The sequence below is a fragment of the Staurois parvus genome, unplaced genomic scaffold (genome assembly GCF_062004578.1).
Source record: "Staurois parvus isolate SC_StPar_1 unplaced genomic scaffold, SC_StPar_1.0 ptg000095l, whole genome shotgun sequence".
Taxonomy (NCBI): domain Eukaryota; kingdom Metazoa; phylum Chordata; class Amphibia; order Anura; family Ranidae; genus Staurois; species Staurois parvus.
The window spans coordinates 178387-199941 of NW_028317891.1; the positions used below are offsets into that span (position 1 = coordinate 178387).

At 47.3% G+C, this 21555-nt stretch overlaps 2 protein-coding genes across 4 annotated transcripts in view; one reads left to right on the forward strand and one right to left on the reverse strand.

Moving 5' to 3' along the window:
• Window positions 1-15955, reverse strand: part of CCDC191 (coiled-coil domain containing 191) — an 81787-nt gene extending 65832 nt beyond the window's left edge. The window contains exons 1-4 of the mRNA XM_089670757.1: window positions 15834-15955; window positions 13514-13552; window positions 7485-7629; window positions 798-938 (exon numbers count right to left, since the gene is read on the reverse strand). Coding sequence (XP_089526883.1) covers window positions 798-938; window positions 7485-7629; window positions 13514-13552; window positions 15834-15926 — 418 coding nt within the window. The 5' untranslated portion in view covers window positions 15927-15955. The remainder of the gene's footprint in view (window positions 1-797; window positions 939-7484; window positions 7630-13513; window positions 13553-15833) is intronic.
• A 110-nt stretch (window positions 15956-16065) lies between these two features.
• Window positions 16066-21555, forward strand: part of QTRT2 (queuine tRNA-ribosyltransferase accessory subunit 2) — a 39546-nt gene continuing 34056 nt past the window's right edge. Inside the window, exons 1-4 of one of the 3 annotated variants that reach the window (XM_089670760.1) lie at window positions 16066-16211; window positions 18637-18860; window positions 18995-19050; window positions 20040-20116. In XM_089670760.1, coding sequence (XP_089526886.1) covers window positions 18658-18860; window positions 18995-19050; window positions 20040-20116 — 336 coding nt within the window. In that variant the 5' untranslated portion in view covers window positions 16066-16211; window positions 18637-18657. The remainder of the gene's footprint in view (window positions 16212-18636; window positions 18861-18994; window positions 19051-20039; window positions 20117-21555) is intronic. The other 2 variants (XM_089670758.1, XM_089670759.1) reach the window with 2 other exon arrangements.

Genomic DNA, 21555 nt, shown 5'->3' on the forward strand with positions numbered 1-21555 from the left:
TCCCTCCACTGGCTTTGCATTGCCCAACGGATAAAATTCAAAAAAATAACAATCACATATAAATCCATTTATAACTCCGCCCCAAATTACATCACCAATCTTGTCTCCAAATACCACCCAAACCGTCCTCTCTGCTCTTCGCAAGACCTCCTGCTCTCCAACTCCCTTGGCTCCTCCTCCCATGCTCGTCTCCAGGACTTCTCCAGAGCTTCCCCCATCCTCTGGAACTCTCTACCCCAATTTATCAGACTATCGCCTACTCTGCTCACTTTTAGGCGATCTCTGAAAACCTCTCTCTTCAAGGAAGCCTATCCTGTCCTCAGCTAATAATGGAATCTTCTACTCTTCCAACCAGTCCAGCCCCCACAGTTACTACCTTTTGTATTACTAGCCCCTCCCTCCTAGATTGTAAGCTCCCAGGATCAGGGCCCTCCTATCCCTCTTGTATTGAACTGTATTGTTGCTGTATTGTCACCCGTTATATTGTAAAGTGCTGAGCAAACTGTTGGCGCCATAAATCCTGTATTAAATTATAATAATAACATATCGAGTAATTAATACAAACAGATTCTATGTATGCCGCTCAGTAAGTAGGCTGTGCCCCCCTCCCCTCAGTCAGGCAACATGTGAAGTCTTGAGATCCAACTGGCACGTCTTCAGAATAAACAGAGAAGACAATTGCTTTGGCTGAGCGGCTCGATCGCCCCTTGTAAGTGATTTCCATCCGCCGGCTGCAGGAAGGAAACAGACTGCAAGTTAGTGTCTTCAACAGCTGGAGAAGATCCAACAATTCTTACCATCAAACCTGTTGTACTTTATGAACTCTGGCGCAGGGGGTTTTGTGGGCTCTGCGGGGGTGTGACTTGGCTCTTCATCTTCTTCATTGGCTAGCTCCAGCCTCAGCTTATTGCTCAGCCACTCGCTCAGCAGCTCCTGGGCTGGAGGGAGAGAACCTGGATTAATGATCCAATACACATCACAGTGATACATTCAAAGTTACAGAGAGACATTTAAAGCTGAACTCGGGGCTAACAGATAAATACACATCAGGGAGCCAATTTACCTGCCAAAGTATTTGTCTTTCATTTTCATCCAGTCCTGAGATTTACATAGCTCTGCCACACAGCACATTCCTGTCTTGAAGGGCAGGACACCTGATTTTTATATGCTGGATGTAAGCGGGGACTTTGCTGAGCACTGCTGGATGTAAGCGGGGACTTTGCTGAGCACTGCTGGATGTAAGCGGGGACTTTGCTGAGCACTGCTGGATGTAAGAGGGGACTTTGCTGGGCACTGCTGGATGTAAGCGGGGACTTTGCTGGGCACTGCTGGATGTAAGCGGGGACTTTGCTGGGCACTGCTAGATGTAAGCAGGGACTTTGCTGGGCACTGCTGGATGTAAGCGGGGACTTTGCTGGGCACTGCTGGATGTAAGCGGGGACTTTGCTAGGCACTGCTGGATGTAAGCGGGGACTTTGCTGAGCACTGCTGGATGTAAGCGGGGACTTTGCTGGGTATTCCTGGATGTAAGCGGGGACTTTGCTGGGCACTGCTGGATGTAAGCGGGGACTTTGCTGGGTATTCCTGGATGTAAGCGGGGACTTTGCTGAGCACTGCTGGATGTAAGCGGGGACTTTGTCGGGAATTGCTGGATGTAAGTGGGGACTTTACTAGGTATTCCTGGATGTAAGCGGGGACTTTGCTGAGCACTGCTGGATGTAAGCGGGGACTTTGCTGGGCACTGCTGGATGTAAGCGGGGACTTTGCTGGGCACTGCTGGATGTAAGCGGGGACTTTGCTAAGCACTGCTGGATGTAAGCCGGGACTTTGCTGGGCACTGCTGGATGTAAGCGGGGACTTTACTGGGTTTTCCTGGATGTAAGCGGGGACTTTACTGGGTTTTCCTGGATGTAAGCGGGGACTTTGCTGGGCACTGCTGGATGTAAGCGGGGACTTTACTGGGTTTTCCTGGATGTAAGCGGGGACTTTGCTGGGCACTGCTGGATGTAAGCGGGGACTTTGCTGGGCACTGCTGGATGTAAGCGAGGACTTTGCTGGGCACTGCTGGATGTAAGTTGGGACTTTACTGGGTATTCCTGGATGTAAGCGGGGACTTTGCTGGGCACTGCTGGATGTAAGCGGGGACTTTGCTGGGCACTGCTGGATGTAAGCGGGGACTTTGCTAGGCACTGCTGGATGTAAGCGGGGACTTTGCTGGGCACTGCTGGATGTAAGCGGGGACTTTGCTGGGTATTCCTGGATGTAAGCGGGGACTTTGCTGGGCACTGCTAGATGTAAGCGGGGACTTTGCTGGGCACTGCTAGATGTAAGCGGGGACTTTGCTGGGTATTCCTGGATGTAAGCGGGGACTTTGCTGGGCACTGCTGGATGTAAGTTGGGACTTTACTGGGTATTCCTGGATGTAAGTTGGGACTTTACTGGGTATTCCTGGATGTAAGCGGGGACTTTGCTGGGCACTGCTGGATGTAAGCGGGGACTTTGCTGGGCACTGCTGGATGTAAGTTGGGACTTTACTGGGTATTCCTGGATGTAAGTTGGGACTTAACTGGGTATTCCTGGGTGTTAGAAGGGACTCTGATAGGCACTGCTGGATGCAGAGGGGGACTTTTTATATTAAGTTTTTTCATCCCACAAATATTTATAAAGTATACTATGTGGCCCTCATACTGAAGTTTAAAGGCCCGTCCTATAGAGGGTCCCTTCACTGACAGCTGTGAGTCTACTGGGGCCGCTGACATTACATCCAAGATGGCGGCACCCAGCAGCAGTCTCAGGGAGTTTGGATGCCTTCACAAGGAAAGCTACTGCAGGGAAATCACATGTAAAAAATATTTGAAATAAAAGCAGTGTCTAAGTGGTTGGCAATTACACCTGGCAGTACTCGGGTCATCGGTTCAAATTCCAACCACGGCACCATCTGCCTGGAGTTTGCATATTCTCCCTGTGCCTGCATGGGTTTTTCTCTGGTTACTCCAGTTTGATCCCACACTCCAAAGACATGCTGGTAGGTTAACTGTCTCCTGTCTAAATTGACCCTAGTATGTGTATGTATGAACATGCGTTAGGGACCTTAGACTGTAAGCTCCTTGAGAGCAGGGACTGATGTGAATGTACAGTATAGATATGTAAAGTGCTGTGTGAATAACGGTGCTATAAAAGTACCTGTAATAAATAAATAATAAATATGTTATATATAGGAAGCTGGTTGTTGTTGGAATAAATCGGTCCGGGGACAGGGTCTCTTTAATTAATAAGCCCATCCAGCTGAGTGCAGCCAGACCGGTAAAATACATAATCAACACTTCCAGAATGTGATTGTGATGTGTACAGCTGACATTAGCATTACAAACAAACAGATTGGAATTTAATTCACAGAGTCCCCCCCCCCCCCCGGGTAAAGAGGGTATCACAGGGAAGTGGATTAAGAAGGAAGATGCACAATTAAGGGATATAATGGTGGGGGAGGAAATAGGATCACTTAATTAATTGGAAAAAAAAAGGAGAAGTTTTTCCGAGAATGGATGAGTGGCGTTATTTTCAATTGAAACACTTTATAGGAAAGCTTCCAAAGCCTTTAACCATTAGCCACCCGGCCAATGGCCGTTTGGCGGCGGCAAAAATGCTTCACCTTTCCGGGTGCACGCCATTTGGCGTACTCCCGCACATGCGCAGTTCGCAGAGTTGCAGAGCCGCGCAGCGGCCTGATCTGTCACTGGCCGTGTACCTCGGACACGGCCAATGACAGATCTGAGTACCGGCCCCCATTGCTGGTACCATGTGACCTGCTGTGACCAATCACAGCAGGTCACATGACAGTTGTATACAATGGATGGCTTCATTCATGCCATCCATTGTATACTAGTGCCTAGCTGTGAATGGTCACAGCAGGTCACATGCACATGTCATGTGATTAGCTGTGGCCAAATCACAGCTAAGCACAAAAAAAAAAAAAAAAAACCCTGAATGAATCGATGTCATTCAGGTAAATGCTTGCTTATAGCAAAGTAATTCTTTGCTATAGGCAAATTGTGTAAAAAAAAAAAAAAAAAAATACTGATCACTTCCCCAAAGTAGTACAAAGTTACTATGGTAACATTGTACTACTTTGGTCATAATGAAATATGAAAAAATAATCTTAAAAAAAAAAAAAAAAAAACTTAATAAAAAATTTAAAATAATAATAAAAAAAAAAAATATATATATATATATATATATATATTTTCATACTGTCACCAGTCAGTGTCCCTGTTCACCACCATGCCAGTTATATGATGACGCTGTACTGCACTGGTGACAGTATGTAAAAAAAAAAAATAGTGAAAATAATTTTTTTAATTTTTTCATTTTCCGAAAAATTATGACAAAAAAAATTGCAACTTCAAAAAACTCGCCATTCCTCTTATGAAGTATGTCGGACTGTCTACTCTGCAAAAAGGGGTCATTTGCGGGATATCTGTACTGTCCTGACATTTGGGGGATATCTGTACCGTTCTGACATTTGGGGGATATCTGTACCGTCCTGACATTTGGGGGATATCTGTACCGTCCTGACATTTGGGGGATATCTGATATCTGTCCCGTCCTGACATTTGGGGGATATCTGTCCCGTCCTGACATTTGGGGGATATCTGTACTGTCTGTCCCGTCCTGACATTTGGGGGATATCTGTACTGTTCTGACATTTGGGGATATCTGTACTGTCCTGACATTTGGGGGATATCTGTACTGTTCTGACATTTGGGGGATATCTGTACTGTCCTGACATTTGGGGGATATCTGTACTGTTCTGACATTTGGGGATATCTGTACTGTTCTGACATTTGGGGGATATCTGTACTGTCCTGACATTTGGAGGATATCTGTACAGTCCTGACATTTGGGGGATATCTGTACTGTCCTGACATTTGGGGGGATATCTGTACTGTTCTGACATTTGGGGGGATATCTGTACTATTCTGACATTTGGGGGGATATCTGTACTGTCCTGACATTTGGGGGATATCTGTACTGTTCTGACATTTGGGGGATATCTGTACTGACCTGACATTTGGGGGATATCTGTACTGACCTGACATTTGGGGGATATCTGTACTGTTCTGACATTCTTGGACCTCAAGAAATTAGATTGGCCGTCAGTACTTCAGGATTGATCAATATTCAGATATATCCCATAGATTGTGAACTCTATAACTTTCCTACAAACTAAATAATACATCCTAATTTGGGTTATTTTCACCAAAGACATGTAGCAGAATACATCGCGGCCTAAATTTATGAAGAACAATTATTTATTTGTAAACTTTTATAACAGAAACAAAGAAAAACGTGTTTTTTTTTCAAAATTTGTGGTCTTTTTTTGTTAATTTAGCAAAAAATAAAAACCCCGGCGGTGATTAAATACCACCAAAAGAAAGCTCTAGTTGTGTGAAGAAAATGATAAACCTTTAGTTTGGGTACAATGTTGTATGACCGCGCAATTGTCATTCAAAGTGTGAGAGCGCTGAAACGTGAAAAAAGGCCTGGGCAGGAAGGGGGGAAATTGCCCGGTATTGAAGTGGTTAAGAATAAGAGAGGATTGGAATCCTTTTGAGCACTTAATAGGTACACGGGGAGATGGGAAACACGGAACCTCCAAAATATATAAGATTCTCACTGAACTAAACGCAGACATAAGTCCTCCATATATAGAAAAATGGGAAAGGGATATAGGAGTAACAATAGATGCGGAAAAACAGAGGAAAATGTATAGAATAATTCACGGAAATATAAATATGCAGGAGGTAGAAGTGAAATATAAATGTTTGGCAAGATGGTAGATCACACCGAGTGTGGCACACAGATTGAGTGGAGATAATTCACCTTTATGTTGGTGTGGATGTGGAGGTAGAGGCACAATGTATCACATATGGTGGAAGTGTTCTAAAATACAAGAGTATTGGGGGAAAATAGTAAGCCTGATTCAGAAAATGACAGAGGTGGATATTCTAGTAGACCCAGAGATTTGCCTTTTTCATAGTACTAAGCGTTCAGTTAACCACCTCCCATCCAGCTGTTGTATATAATCGGCCGGACGGTGGCAGTGCAGGGTCAGGTGGCTGTTTATAAACGGCCTCCCCGCCCCCTGCTCCCAGGGAGTGCGCAGCACCGCAATCCGGTGCCCGCTGTGTCCTCCGGAACACAGTGAAACACCAATTGTAGGACGGGACCTCTGTGCGAGGTCCCGATCATGTGATCACTGATTGGCCAATCAGTGATCACATGCAGAGTAGTAAGCAAGATATCACTTCTGACATCATTGCTTACTACGTGTGAAATCTGTGAATGATCACAGAGATCACATGGTACAAGACTATTCACAACAGCCTTGTACCATGTGACAAGCTGTGACCAATCACAGCTCACACAGTATTTCTCAATGGCTGCAAGAATTCAGCCAGAGAGACTTAGAAATTATTGATTTTACAGCCTTTATGGGTGTAAAAGCAATCAGTGTAAGAAAAAAAAAATTTTCATCACCCCCCACACAAGTAGTAGTGTCACCATAAATAATAATAAAAAAAAAATAAAAAATGTTTAAAAATGATAATTTTTGGTTATAAACTAATTTGGGTTATTTTTTTTATTTACTAAAAATATAACGGAATAAATTTTGGCCAAGATTTATGATGAAATAATATGTATTTGCAAAATTTTATAAGAAAAACACTTTTTTTCAAACTTTTTGGACTTTTTCATTTACATAGCAAAAAAAATAAAAATCCCAGTGGTGAATAAATACCACCAAAATAAAGCTTTATCGGTCTCAAAAAAATGCTAAAAAATACATATGGGTACAGTGTTGCATGACCGCGCAATTGTCATTCAAAGTGTGATAGCGCTGAAAGCAGAAAATTGGCCTGGACAGGAAGGGGGTGAAAAATACAAAGAATCTGGTTTATTGTACTATTTGAATGCAGTAAAGGGACTGATACCCAAGTGTTGGAGGAGACAGGAGGTGCCGAAAACAAAAGACTGGGTGGATAGGCTGGATCAAATATATAAATTGAAGGAACTTTATCATTTGAATGAAGATAAGATGGAGAGTCACCATACAAGATGGAACAAATGGGAGGAATTCAGAAAGTCAAGGCTAGCCTTAGAGGTTATGGGGGATTAACAGAGAATAATATGGAAACATTTTGTTCTTCTTTTATAGGGATTACGATCTCCAGAAATGAACAGGAAAATGCAGAGCAGAAGGGGCCAGGGATTGGATGGGGGGATGGTAAATAGGTAGGAGGGGGGGGAGGGAGGGATGAAACGATAAATGTTTTGATAATATGTTAAGGTCTTAATGAGTATGTTTGTATAACTTGTTTATCTGAAAAATTAATAAATATTTAAAAAAAAACAAACAGATCGGATTGGAATTATCTCCGACATTCCAACTTTCACCGTCGCTCTACAACCCATATCTGGCTCACCTTCAGTGTAAGCGTCATCATGATCGTGGAGCTGCTCGGTGGTTTCAAGATCCAGAACGGGACGCGGGCCTCTCTGTGCGCGCTGAGCTGGCTTTTTATTAGACAATACTTCAGAAATGGCGAATTCCGAAGCCTCCTCCACTCTCTATAGTTATCAGAAGACAGAACACAGAAGAAGTAAGAATCAGGACTATGTATGCACTGATGGATTATTTGATTGCAGTGTATCCATATATCCACAAGGTGGCGCCAACTGACTTGTCTGCAGTTGCTAATCTGTTGCTTCTTTCAGCGTGGATGGAAACAAATAAAATCGTTTTCCTATTAGCGCCGTCCATCCAATAGTGCTAACTTCATAAAACTGCTTCTAAATATATGCATTTTATTATATTATTCTAGGCAGTGTGGCTACCAATGGCTTCCAAGCTGTTGATCCCGCCAGGCACTGGATGGGCTCTAAGGTCTTGTTCACACTTGCTTCAAAATGGGGCATTGGACACACTTTTTTAAACCGCTCTGAATGCCAAGCAAAGCCCGTCACTAAATATAAGGGTTACCTTACAGTCCTGTTCGCAGTGTTGTGTTTTCTTTGCTTCAAAAATGATACCCCATGTCATTTTCTTGGTGCTTCAAAATGTCTCCAAAGCCTCCATTTATGGGGCACTTATTAAGTTAGCTTTGCTTTGTTTTGTAGGTATTGCAGGGGTGAGATATACTAGGATGCAGTTGAAAACCAACAAGCGAACTGGAAAGACGTCATCAGCAGTCACTTCTGGTTCATATATTCTGGGAGTGTGTGGTGCTGACGTCACATCTGGTGTGAGCAGAGACCAGAGAGAGAGGAGGATCAGCAAACCAGAGAATCGGCAGAGCTGGGGGTTGCTACTGAGCAGAGGATCAGCAGAGCTGGGGGTTAATAATGAGTGGGGAATCAGCAGAGCTTTGGGATACTGAGTGGAGAATCAGCTGTGCTGGGAGTTACCACGGAGCGGGGGATCAGCAGAGCTGGGCGTTACCACTGAGCGGGGGATCAGCTGAGCTGGGAGTTACCACGGAGCGGGGGATCAGCAGAGCTGGGCGTTACCACTGAGCGGGGGATCAGCAGAGCTGGGCGTTACCACTGAGCGGGGGATCAGCAGAGCTGGGCGTTACCACTGAGCGGGGGATCAGCAGAGCTGGGCGTTACCACTGAGCGGGGGATCAGCAGAGCTGGGCGTTACCACTGAGCGGGGGATCAGCAGAGCTGGGCGTTACCACTGAGCGGGGGATCAGCAGAGCTGGGCGTCACCACTGAGCGGGGGATCAGCAGAGCTGGGCGTTACAACTAAGCGGGGGATCAGCAGCGCTGGGCGTTACCACTGAGCGGGGGATCAGCAGAGCTGGGTGTTGCTACTGAGCAGGGATCTACTAAACAAGGCACTACTGAGCTGGGAATCTGCAGAGCGGGGGTATTACTGAGCCACTTTACAAGAAATAGCTGGGGGTTAATAATGAGCGGGGGATCAGCAGACCTTGGGGTTACTACTGAGTGGGGGATCAGCTGAGATGGGAGTTACCACTGAGTGGGGGATTAGCAGAGTTGGGCATTACCACTGAGCAGGGGATCAGCAGAGCTGGGGGTTGCTACTGAACGGGGAATCAGCAGAGCTGGGGGTTACTACTGAGTGTGATCAGCAGGGCTTGGGGTTGCTATTGAGCAGGGGATCAGCAGAGCTAGGGGTTACTACTGAAGTGGGGGATCGGCAGACCTTGGGGTTACTACTGAGTGGGGGATCAGCAGACCTTGGGGTTAATAATGAGCAGGGGGTTAATAATGAGCGGGGGATCAGCAGACCTTGGGGTTAATAATGAGCAGGGGGTTAATAATGAGCAGAGGAATAGCAGAGCTGGGGGTTACTACTGAGTGGGGGATCAGCTGAGATGGGAGTTACCACTGAGAGGGGGATTAGCAGAGCTTGGCATTACCACTGAGAGGGGGATTAGCAAAGCTTGGCATTACCACTGAGCGGGGGATCAGCAGAGCTGGGGGTTGCTACTGAACGGGGAAATCGGCAGAGCTGGGGGTTACTACTGAGTGTGATCAGCAGAGCTTGGGGTTGCTATTGAGCAGGGGATCAGCAGAACTGGGGGTTACTACTGAGTGGGGGATCAGCAGAGCTGGGGGTTAATAATGAGTGGGGGGGATCAGCTGAGCTGGGAGTTACCACTGAGTGGGGGATCAGCAGAGCTGGGGGTTAATAATGATATGTTATGTATATATAAAGTATATACAAAAGGTAAAGTGTATATATAAAAGGTAAAGTGCTACGCTGAAGTATATATAAAGGTAAAGCCCTATATTGGAGTATACTGTATGTAAAGGTAAAGCCCTATGCTGGAATATATAGAAAGGTAAAGTCATACATGGAGTATAAACATAAAGCCTTTTATTGTAGTGTATATAGAGGTAAAGCCCTATACTGGAGAATATACAGTGCTCAGCATAAATGAGTACACCCCAACAGATTTGTCAGAAAACCTTTACCTAACTTTCAGAATCAACAGCAGACAGTTGGTTATAAAAGGGTGTTACTCAACAAAGAAAACTCCTCCCATTTCATGCTGTCAGCAACGGCACCACATGGAAGAGAAACATCACAAGGACTGAGAAAGGCAATAATTTCTTTACACAAGAAAAGTGAAGGCTACAAAAAGATCAACAAAACTTTACTTATCAGTCAGAATACTGGAGCAAAAGTGACACAAAAATGTAACAAAGATGGAACTGCAACCATCTCACAGAGACGTCCAGGCCTTCCATGGAAGTTAACAGATCGACAGGAGCATCTTCTCATGAGAAGGGTTGAAGAAAATCGTCATGCAAGTTCACTGCAGTCAGCTAAAAAAGTGGAAAGCCAAACTGGGGTGATTGTTTCCTGTGACACAAAATGGCGTACACTGCAGAGGAATGGCATGCATGGGTGTCGTCCACCAAGGAAGCCTCTTCTAAAGCCCAAGCACAAAAATGCCCGCCTAGAATTTGCCAGGGCCTGTGCTGAAAAAGAAGAAGACTACTGGGACTCTGTACTCTGGAGTGATGAGACCAAGATAAATGTTTTTGGAACTGATGGCTTCAAAACTGTATGGAGTCACAAAGGTGAGGAGTACAAAGAAAAATGCAGTGCCTACTGTGAAACATGGTGGTGGCAGTGTCCTTCTGTGGGGCTGCATGAGTGCTGTTGGTGTCGGGGAGCTGCATTTCATTGATGGTGTCATGAATTCACAGATGCACTGCTCTATATTGACAGAGAAGATGCTCCCATCACTCAGTGCCCTCGGTCCTCGTGTACTTTTCCAACATGACAATGATCCAAAACACACATCTAAGGCCACTGTGGCATTTCTGAAGAAGAACCGGGTGACAGTTATTCAGTGGCCAAGTATGTCTCCTGATCTGAACCCAATCCAACAACTATGCAGAATTCTGAAGTGACAAGCTGAGCCTCGCTCTCCATCCAGCATCCAGACTCTACGGAGGTCGTTCTTGAAGAATGGAAAAAGATTGATGTTGCAATATGTCTCCAACTTGTTCATTCCATGCCTAGAAGACTCAGTGCCATCCTTACAAATCATGGGGGTCATACAAAATACTAGATGGAGGAGTTTTTGTTGGGGGTGGATTCATTTTTGCATCAACTAATTTGCATAAAACTGAAGATTTTGTAATCTAAGTTCTATTAATAACCTTCCATGTAATGAGCGACACAAATGTTCTATAAAACTCAGTTTTGTCAAAATGTTGGAAATTGTTGTTGTGTTCAATGAGATATTGATTCCAATCTTACTTCTCAAAAGGGGTGGAGTCATTTATGCTGAGTACTGTACTGTATAAAGGTAAAGCCCCATACTGGAGTATATAGAAAGGTAAAGTCATCTATGGACTATTAATGAGCATATATATTGGAGTATATAGAAAGGTAAAGCCGTATGTTGGCGTATATAAAAAGGTGGAGCCCTCTACTGGAGTATATACAGGCGAAACTCGAAAAATTAGAATATTGTGCAAAAGTTCATTTATTTCAGTGCTGCAACTTAAAAAGTGAAACTAATATATGAGATAGACTCATTACATGCAAAGCAAGATAGTTCAAGCCGTGATTTGTCATCATTGTGATGATTATGGCTTACAGCTCATGAAAACCCCAAATCCACAATCTCAGAAAATGAGAATATTGTGAAAAGGTGGAATAATCTCGGCTCAAAGTGTCCCACTCTAATCAGATAATTAAGCCATAACACCTGCAAAGGGTTCCTGAGCCTTTAAATGGTCTCTCAGTCTGGTTCAGTAGGAATCACAATCAAGGGAAAGACTGCTGACCTGACACCATCATTGACACCCTCCATAAGGAGGGAAAGCCTCAAAAGGTAATTGCAGAAGAAGTTGGATGTTCCCAAAGTGCTGTATCAAAGCACATTAATAGAAAGTTATGTGGAAGGGAAACGTGTGGAAGAAAAAGGTGCACAAGCAGCAGGGATGACCGCAGCCTGGAGAGGATTGTCCGGAAAAGGCCATTCAAAAGTGTTGGGGACTTTCACAAGGAGTGGACTGAGGCTGGAGTCAGTGCATCAAGAGCCACCACACACAGAGGGATCCTGGACATGGGCTTCAAATGTCGTATTCCTCTTGTCAAGCCGCTCCTGAACAACAAACAACATCAGAAGCATCTTACCTGGGCTAAAGAAAAACAGACCTGGTCTGTTGCTCAGTGGTCCAAAGTCCTCTTTTCTGATGAGAGCAACTTTTGCATCTCATTTGGAAACCAAGGACCCCGAGTATGGAGGAAGAATGGAGAGGCACAAGGACCCGGAGTATGGAGGAAGAATGGAGAGGCCCAAGGACCCCGAGTATGGAGGAAGAATGGAGAGGCCCAAGGACCCCAAGTATGGAAGAAGAATGGAGAGGCCCAAGAACCCCGAGTATGGAGGAAGAATGGAGAGGCCCAAGGACCCCGAGTATGGAGGAAGAATGGAGAGGCACAAGGACCCCGAGTATGGAGGAAGAATGGAGAGGCACAAGGACCCCGAGTAAGGAGGAAGAATGGAGAGGCACAAGGACCCCGAGTATGGAGGAAGAATGGAGAGGCACAAGGACCCCGAGTATGGAGGAAGAATGGAGGGGCACAAGGACCCCCGAGTATGGAGGAAGAATGGAGAGGCACACACTGCAAGATGCTTGAAGTCCAGTGTGAAGTTTCCACAGTCTGTGTTGATTTGGGGAGCCATGTCATCTGCTGGTGTTGGTCCACTGTGCTTCATTAAGTCCTGGGTCAACGCAGCCGTCTACCAGGAGATTTTGGAGCACTTCATGCTTCCTTCCGCAGACGAGCTTTATGGGGACGCTGACTTCATTTTCCAGCAGGACTTGGCACCGCCCACACTGCCAAAAGCACCAAAACCTGGTTCAATGACCGTGGGATTACTGTGCTTGATTAGCCAGGAATCTCGCCTGACCTGAACCCCATAGAGAATCTATGGGGCATTGCCAAGAGAAAGATGAGAGACATGAGACCGAACAATGCAGAAGAGCTGAAGGCCGCTAATGAAGCATCCTGGTCTTCCATAACACCTCAGCAGTGCCACAGGCTGATAGCTTCCATGCCACGCCGCATTGAGGCAGTAATTGCTGCAAAAGGGGCCCAAACCAAGTACTGAGTACATATGCAGCTTCTACTTTTCAGAGGTCCGATATTGTTCTATGTACAATCCGTGTTTTATTGATTGCATGGAATATTCTCATTTTCTGAGATTGTGGATTTGGGGTTTTCATGAGCTGTAAGCCATAATCATCACAATGATGACAAATCACGGCTTGAACTATCTTGCTTTGCATGTAATGAGTCTCATATATTAGTTTCACCTTTTAAGTTGCTGCACTGAAATAAATCAACTTTTGCACCATATTCTCATTTTTTGAGTTCCACCTGTAGAATAGTAGAGCTCAGTGGGGAGTAGATTCATGTATGTACTTTGCTTTGTGCTCGTTGTCCTACCTTTATCCAGCGCTCCACATTGTTGTAGTCAGAGGTCGGCTGTAAGTAGAGAGAGAAGGTGATCAGGTGACACCGCTCATAAATATTTATTATCGCCGACATTTCTGTATTGAGGTCTTTGTCTGTCAGTAGGTGACCCCCTGCTGGGCCCCCATAACTCCTCATACCACACACATCATTATTATTATTATAGCAGAACTCTGGTTTGGATCGTTCCTTTATTTGCTGTGGAGGGCCCTGACTCCTCCCCCTATCCTCTGTATATTACTCTGCATGTTCTGTATAGTGGCCCTGAGTGTCCTCTCCTCCGGACACAGATTTGGGGGAACATTGAGCCTCAGCAGCCGTGTCCTCTCACAGCCAGCCGTTGTTTTATCACCCCCATCATAGTTCTCAGTAGTGAGGGGTGATGGGATGATGCAGTTCCACCATGGCTTGTGTGTTGTCACCGTTTCCCACGTGTTGTCCCCTGCCCAAGTGTTTCCACCCCTACCAGTGTATCTGTGTTGTCACCCCTACTGATGTACCTCCACCACTGCCCATGTCATGTCACCCTTATCGATGTATCTCCACCATTGCCCATGTGATGTCACCCCTACCAATGTAGCTCCACCATTGCCCATGTCATGTCACCCCTACCGATGTATCTCCACCATTGCCCATGTGATGTCACCCCTACCGATGGATCTCCACCATTGCCCCTGTGATGTCACCCCTACCAATGTATCTCCACCACTGCCCATGTGATGTCACCCCTACCGATGTATCTCCACCATTGCCCATGTCATGTCACCCCTACCAATGTATCTCCACCATTGCCCATGTTATGTCACCCCTACCAATGTATCTCCACCATTGCCCATGTTATGTCACACCTACCGATGTATCTCCACCATTGCCCATGTGATGTCACCCCTACCAATGTATCTCCACCATTGCCCCTGTGATATCACCCCTACCAATGTATCTCCACCATTGCCCCTGTGATGTCACCCCTACCAATGTATCTCCACCATTGCCCATGTCATGTCACCCCTACCAATGTATCTCCACCATTGCCCATGTTATGTCACCCCTACCAATGTATCTCCACCATTGCCCATGTTATGTCACACCTACCGATGTATCTCCACCATTGCCCATGTGATGTCACCCCTACCGATGTATCTCCACCATTGCCCCTGTGATATCACCCCTACCAATGTATCTCCACCATTGCCCCTGTGATGTCACCCCTACCAATGTATCTCCACCATTGCCCCTGTGATGTCACCCCTACCAATGTATCTCCACCATTGTCCATGTGATGTCACCCCTACCAATGTATCTCCACTATTGCCCCTGTGATATCACCCCTACCAATGTATCTCCACCATTGCCCCTGTGATGTCACCCCTACCAATGTATCTCCACCATTGCCCATGTGATGTCACCCCTACCAATGTATCTCCACCATTGTCCATGTGATGTCACCCCTACCAATGTATCTCCACCATTGTCCATGTGATGTCACCCCTACCAATGTATCTCCACCATTACCCATGTGATGTCACCCCTACCAATGTATCTCCACCATTGCCCATGTGTTGTCACCCCTACCAATGTATCTCCACCATTGCCCATATGTTACCACTTCTACTTATGTTTTCACCATTGCCCATGAGTTGTCTCCCTTGGCCATATGTCCTCATTATTCTCCCTGTGTTGTCACCTCTACAAATTACTTCCACAATTACTTGTGTGTTGTAACCGTTACCCACATGTTTTCACCCCTGTGCCTTGTATTTCCACCATTGCTCGTGTGTTGTCACCCCTACCGATGTATCTCCATCGTTGCTCGTGTGTTGTCACCCCTACCAATGTATCTCCACCATTGCCCATGTGTTGCCAATCTTACTCATGTTGTCACCATTGCCCATGTATTCCCATCATTGCCCCTGTGTTGTCACCCTTTGCTATGTATCCACATTATTATCCCTGTGTTGTCACGGTGCCCCACATGTTGCCGTGCCCATGTCTTTCTACCATTGCCTCTATGTTGTCACCCCCGCCCATGTATTGTCCCTGTGTTGTCACTCTTGGCCATTTCCACCATTGCTTGTGTGTTGTCATCGTTCCCCACGTTATCAGCCCTTCCCATGTTTCCACCATTGCCATTTCCTGTCACCGTTGTTTGCATGTTGTCACCACTGCCTATGTCTTTCCACCATTGCTTATGTGTTGTCACCTCAGCAGTGTATCTGTATCTCTCTCAGCCCCTCCCATAGTGGTACAATGGCCCCTCCCTCTCTCAGGCTCTGTGGTTATACCACCTCCTCACCTTGCCACCCCCCGTCCTCTGCCTCCTCCAGCGGTAAAGCTCCGGCCGGGGCCCCCCAGCTCCTGCCCTCATCTCCCCGGCTCCGGTCAGCATTCTCCTCTCCGCTCAGCTCCCTGCAGGGACCGGACCAGCTGGGAATTCTGGGATCGGTAGTCCTACAAGGCGACCTCCCCCATCACTGGCAATGGGGACCGGACTACAAATCCCGGCATGCCATGCGACATAACGGAAGCGTCCTGCGGTATCTAAGGTAACAGAATCTGGAGGACACGTGATTGCTTGCAGGGGGGCGGCGGATAATGACGTTCCTGAAACCGATTGGAGGAGGATGGTGATGGAGAAAGTCCGCGACTTCCGGGACATGTGCGCAGTGTACAGGTGAGAACTCAGCGATGGAATGTGTCACTTCTGTCAGTGTGTCCCACCGATCACCCTGTACATCCGGACACTTCACCGGGCATGCGCCTCCAGTGTCCTCCCCATCTGATCCTATTATTTATTTACTTCTATCCTCTGATCCCATCCCAGCTCTATAGGAACAGTTCGGATACAATGATATGAAACTGTTTTCTGCCGCCGATTTCTTCCATCACTGAGGATGCGGCTTCTTTATATTCTTGTCTATGTTCTAGTTTAAGCTCCTTCCCCCCCCTCCTCCTCCTTCTCCCCCCCCCTCCTCCTCCTCCTCCCCCCCCCTCCTCCTTCTCCCCCCCCCCTCCTCCTCCCCCCCTCCTCCTCCTCCTCCTTCGGGGTAAAGTTTCAGCACCACAAGCGGTAACCCAAGGGGCTACACTCGGGAATACACTGCAGCGTTGCTCCGGGATCTCTTCTTCACTTACCTTGTCCTGCGCTCCCGCGATGTCCCCCCTGCAGCGTCCCCGGCAATGTCCTCCGGCCAATGCCGGCATCCGTCTTCCGGGTTCCGTTCCCTGCGACGTCGGGACGTACGGGGGACGGAACTGGCGGGAAATTTAAAAATGTGAAAAAATGACATTCACTAAATCCACTAAAATCACATAGTATAACATTCCTGTATCAAACCATTTCACATACATTTTGTCCCGAGTGCTTTGTCCGGCGCCCTGCCTGCATTTTTACTGTTCTTTCTGCCTGGAAACTGAGAAACGTCCATGGCGTCCAAAAAGCGTCCCTTTAGGTCAGACGCGGTTTTAGACCGGCTAGAGAACAGCGATAGTAAATCAGAACCACTTGCAGAATTGAGTGATAATGATTCGTTGGGGAAATTCCTCATCAGACACTGAAAACGATTCTGCGACTTTGCTCAGTGATGTGCGAACTTGGCGCTCTATTTCACATTTCAGTGTTTTTGGTTTGATTATATTATTGAATTACATTTATTATTATTATTATATTATAATTTATGATTTCGTGTTTCAAATTTTATCATCCCCGGGATGTTTATTAGACTCTTGTTCGGACAGATTTCACTGAGTTATTCCTAAAAATTACAGCCTACAATAAAAAAAATACATATTTCCATGCAAAAAAATGTACCACTTTGAGCACAGAAATATGGACATAATCAGGCCGCTAGGGAGGTTAATACAAAGATGTCTCAATTGACTTTGTGATCACTATCTGTCAAATGAAGAACAAAAGTAAAAATAAATATAAATAATATCAGAGCTGAGATGGATTCAACCCCAAATGACCACCATTTAACAAATAAATGCTTACTTCAGGACGGATATGAAGCCAAACCTAAATTTTGTAATTGGACTTCATATAATAAGCTCATTGGACCAAACAGCCAGCAGATCAGCACTGTAGACTAACAGGTGACCAAGGTGGTGAGGGGACATCATCCAATGGGGACAAATAGTCCAGTGACCACTGTAAGAGAGGAATTTATTCCCATTTCCTGTTGTGTCTCCAGGACAGGATGTGAAGGAACATCTCTACAGTGGGAAATGTAAAAACAACCTGACCGAGGTTCTAACCCTTCCCTCTCATCCGCCGGGGTTTATTTACTAAGACCGGAGTATGCAAAATCTGTTGCGGCTCTGCAGAGAAACCAATCAGCTTCCAGGTTTTTGTTTGTCAAAGCTTCATTGAACAAGCAGACGTTAGAAGCTGATTGGCTCCCATGCACAGCTGCACCAGATTTTTCACTCTCCAGTTTTAGTAAATCTCCCCCACAGTGTCCCTGATGAATAGTAGAGACTGTCAAGAGGTTTCAACCCACCACCACCACTTTCATTCATTGGATTCCAGTTTTGTCAATATTGGAGGCTGAGGCTCCAGGGGCGGACTGACAACTCATGAGACCCCCGGGCAATAGGGGATCATGGGGCCCCTGTGTCCTCACCCACACTCAAAAAAGCCTATGAAAGGTACTAGGGGCATCTCACGGGGCACCCTACTGACCTTGGGCAGTGCACGAATGGTCAGTCCGCCCCTAGGCTGAGCATCACATGTGGCTGTTACCTAGGGTGGTCAGCATGAAAATACAGCTTGTCTAGGAATGCCCGCCCCTCCAGACTGACATTCACCTATCAAGGAATTTTCATAGTTGCATAACTCCTCCCAAAACCCGCCCCACTTGTTGCATCAGGATTGACGGCTCCTGGGTGGATTACTGAGGCAGGGGGCTGTGATGTTTTCAGGAAGCTATGTACAGCAACCTGGCAGGCTCTCCCACATCCATGATTTGTCTACATTGCATAGAGAAGCACAGAGATCCAGTGATGACATCACTGAGTCTATAATAAGTTGTGTTGGCAGATTCCTGATCCTGTTAGCCAATGAACTCCCATTCACTTTTTCCCTGCTGTTCTTCCAGCATCTGACGGTTTAGGTCGCCATGATGAAGCTGACAATCAGTAAAGTGACGGGAAGAGCTCGTCTTGGAGTCATCACAAGTCTGGGACAGAACAGGGAGAAGTCTCTGGAGGTTCCCGGCTGTCTCCTGTACACCAAGACCGCATCCCCACCCCATCTCACCCACGATACACTGCAGACCATCGAAGGGGTCCCCCCGGTCACTCATCTTACACTCTCCTCGCTGTAAGTACTTCTCCATAGGGAGATCCCCTCTTAGACAGTTGTCACCAGCACCCGTGATCATAGTGGAAGGTTTCCCCCTGGCTGTCAGCCGTACGGGAGGAAATCAAGACAATTTGTGGTTTCTTTGTTTTCAGAGCTGAACACCAGGAGGTCCTGGAGGAGTACAAGGATGGGATTGGGAAGTTTGCTGGTAAGTACACCGGAGACATTTCTGGGAAGGTCACAGATAGAGCAATATTGTGCATGCTGCATTCTCAGTGATGTCACCGCTCTCTAGTGAATGGATAGGCTGCATTCTCAGTGATGTCACCGCTCTCTAGTGAATGGATAGGCTGCATTCTCAGTGATGTCACCGCTCTCTAGTGAATGGATAGGCTGCATTCTCAGTGATATCACCAGTCTCTAGTGAATGGATAGGCTGCATTCTCAGTGATGTCACCGCTCTCTAGTGAATGGATAGGCTGCATTCTCAGTGATGTCACTGGTCTCTAGTGAATGGATAGGCTGCATTCTCAGTGATGTCACTGGTCTCTAGTGAATGGATAGGCTGCATTCTCAGTGATGTCACCGGTCTCTAGTGAATGGATAGGCTGCATTCTCAGTGATGTCGCTGCTCTCTAGTGAATGGATAGGCTGCATTCTCAGTGATGTCACCGCTCTCTAGTGAATGGATAGGCTGCATTCTCAGTGATGTCACCGCTCTCTAGTGAATGGATAGGCTGCATTCTCAGTGATGTCACCGCTCTCTAGTGAATGGATAGGCTGCATTCTAAGGGATGTTTCTAGGCTTTGTGAAGCCTTGCCTTTACTTATGGTGAGTGTTTCTGTTTTTTTCTTACATTGGTCGGGTCAGCCTAAGTTGCTGTCAGACAGAATCTGATGTAGAAGGTTCAGTTTTTTTCTATGGTATATAACATGAAAGATATGAATAACTCAAGCAAAGGAAGTGAGAAATGTCAGACTTTGTTGCTTGTGATTTCAGTTCCCTGAACACGCACATTTTCTTGTGGCCTGCCCTCAGTGGTGGTTCTGACGGCACAGAGGTGTTTTGAACGAGGCCCTGTCCTGTGTGGGGATGTTTGTCTCTCTGATCAATGTGGTTGGAAAGTCGTGCTAGAGGAACACCAGAACAGGAAGTGACCCCGTTAACAGCTTTTGCTTTGTGTTTGTTTTATGTAGGTCTGAGTGACACACTTCTGTATTGTTCTGTCAGCGATCCCGTCAGCTCCAGCCCATCCGGATACAACACCAACAAGGTAAAATCCTCACCGCAGACAGATCTGATCCCGGCAGCATCTTAAGATGTAATTCAGTATCACCCAAACTCACATTCTACATGCCATTCCTAAAGCTTGCATGCAGATCACCAGTTCTATATCTTCTGTGTAATCTCTCTGACGAAACATGAGCCTATCGCCCACCAAAATAATGTATCATAAAGATGTTATCAGTTGCCGTGAAGTCATGCCTTAGTACTACCTGTGCTGCCAGCCATGCCTCGGTACTACCTGTCCGGCCAGCCATGCCTCGGTACTACCTGTCCGGCCAGCCATGCCTCGGTACTACCTGTCCTGCCAGCCATGCCTTAGTACTACCTGTCCTGCCAGCCACGGCTCGGTACTACCTGTGCTGCCAGCCATGCTTCGGTACTACCTGTCCTGCCAGCCATGCCTCGGTACTGCCTGTCCTGCCAGCCATGCCTCGGTACTGCCTGTCCTGCCAGCCATGCCTCGGTACTGCCTGTCCTGCCAGCCATGCCTCGGTACTGCCTGTCCTGCCAGCCATGCCTCGGTACTGCCTGTCCTGCCAGCCATGCCTCGGTACTGCCTGTCCTGCCAGCCATGCCTCGGTACTGCCTGTCCTGCCAGCCATGCCTCGGTACTGCCTGTCCTGCCAGCCATGCCTCGGTACTGCCTGTCCTGCCAGCCATGCCTCGGTACTGCCTGTCCTGCCAGCCATGCCTCGGTACTACCTGTCCGGCTAGCTATGCCTCGGTACTGCCTGTCCTGCCAGCCATGCCTCGGTACTGCCTGTCCTGCCAGCCATGCCTCGGTACTGCCTGTCCTGCCAGCCATGCCTCGGTACTGCCTGTCCGGCCAGCCATGCCTCGGTACTATCTGTCCTGCCAGCCATGCCTCGGTACTACCTGTCCGGCTAGCTATGCCTCGGTACTACCTGTCCTGCCAGCCATGCCTCGGTACTACCTGTCCTGCCAGCCATGCCTCGGTACTACCTGTCCGGCTAGCTATGCCTCGGTACTACCTGTCCGGCCAGCCTTTCCTCGGTACTACCTGTCCTGCCAGCCATGCCTCGGTGCTCCCTGTCCTGCCAGCCTTGCTTGAGTGCTCCCTGTCCTGCCAGCCTTGCTTGAGTGCTCCCTGTCCGTCCAGCCTTGCCTCGGTGCTGCCTGTCCGGCCAGCCTTGCCTCAGTGCTCCCTGTCCGGCCAGCCTTGCCTCGGTGCTCCCTGTCCGGCCAGCCTTGCCTCGGTGCTCCCTGTCCGGCCAGCCTTGCCTCGGTGCTCCCTGTCCGGCCAGCCTTGCCTCGGTGCTCCCTGTCCGGCCAGCCTTGCCTCGGTGCTCCCTGTCCGGCCAGCCTTGCCTCGGTGCTCCCTGTCCGGCCAGCCTTGCCTCGGTGCTCCCTGTCCGGCCAGCCTTGCCTCGGTGCTCCCTGTCCGGCCAGCCTTGCCTCGGTGCT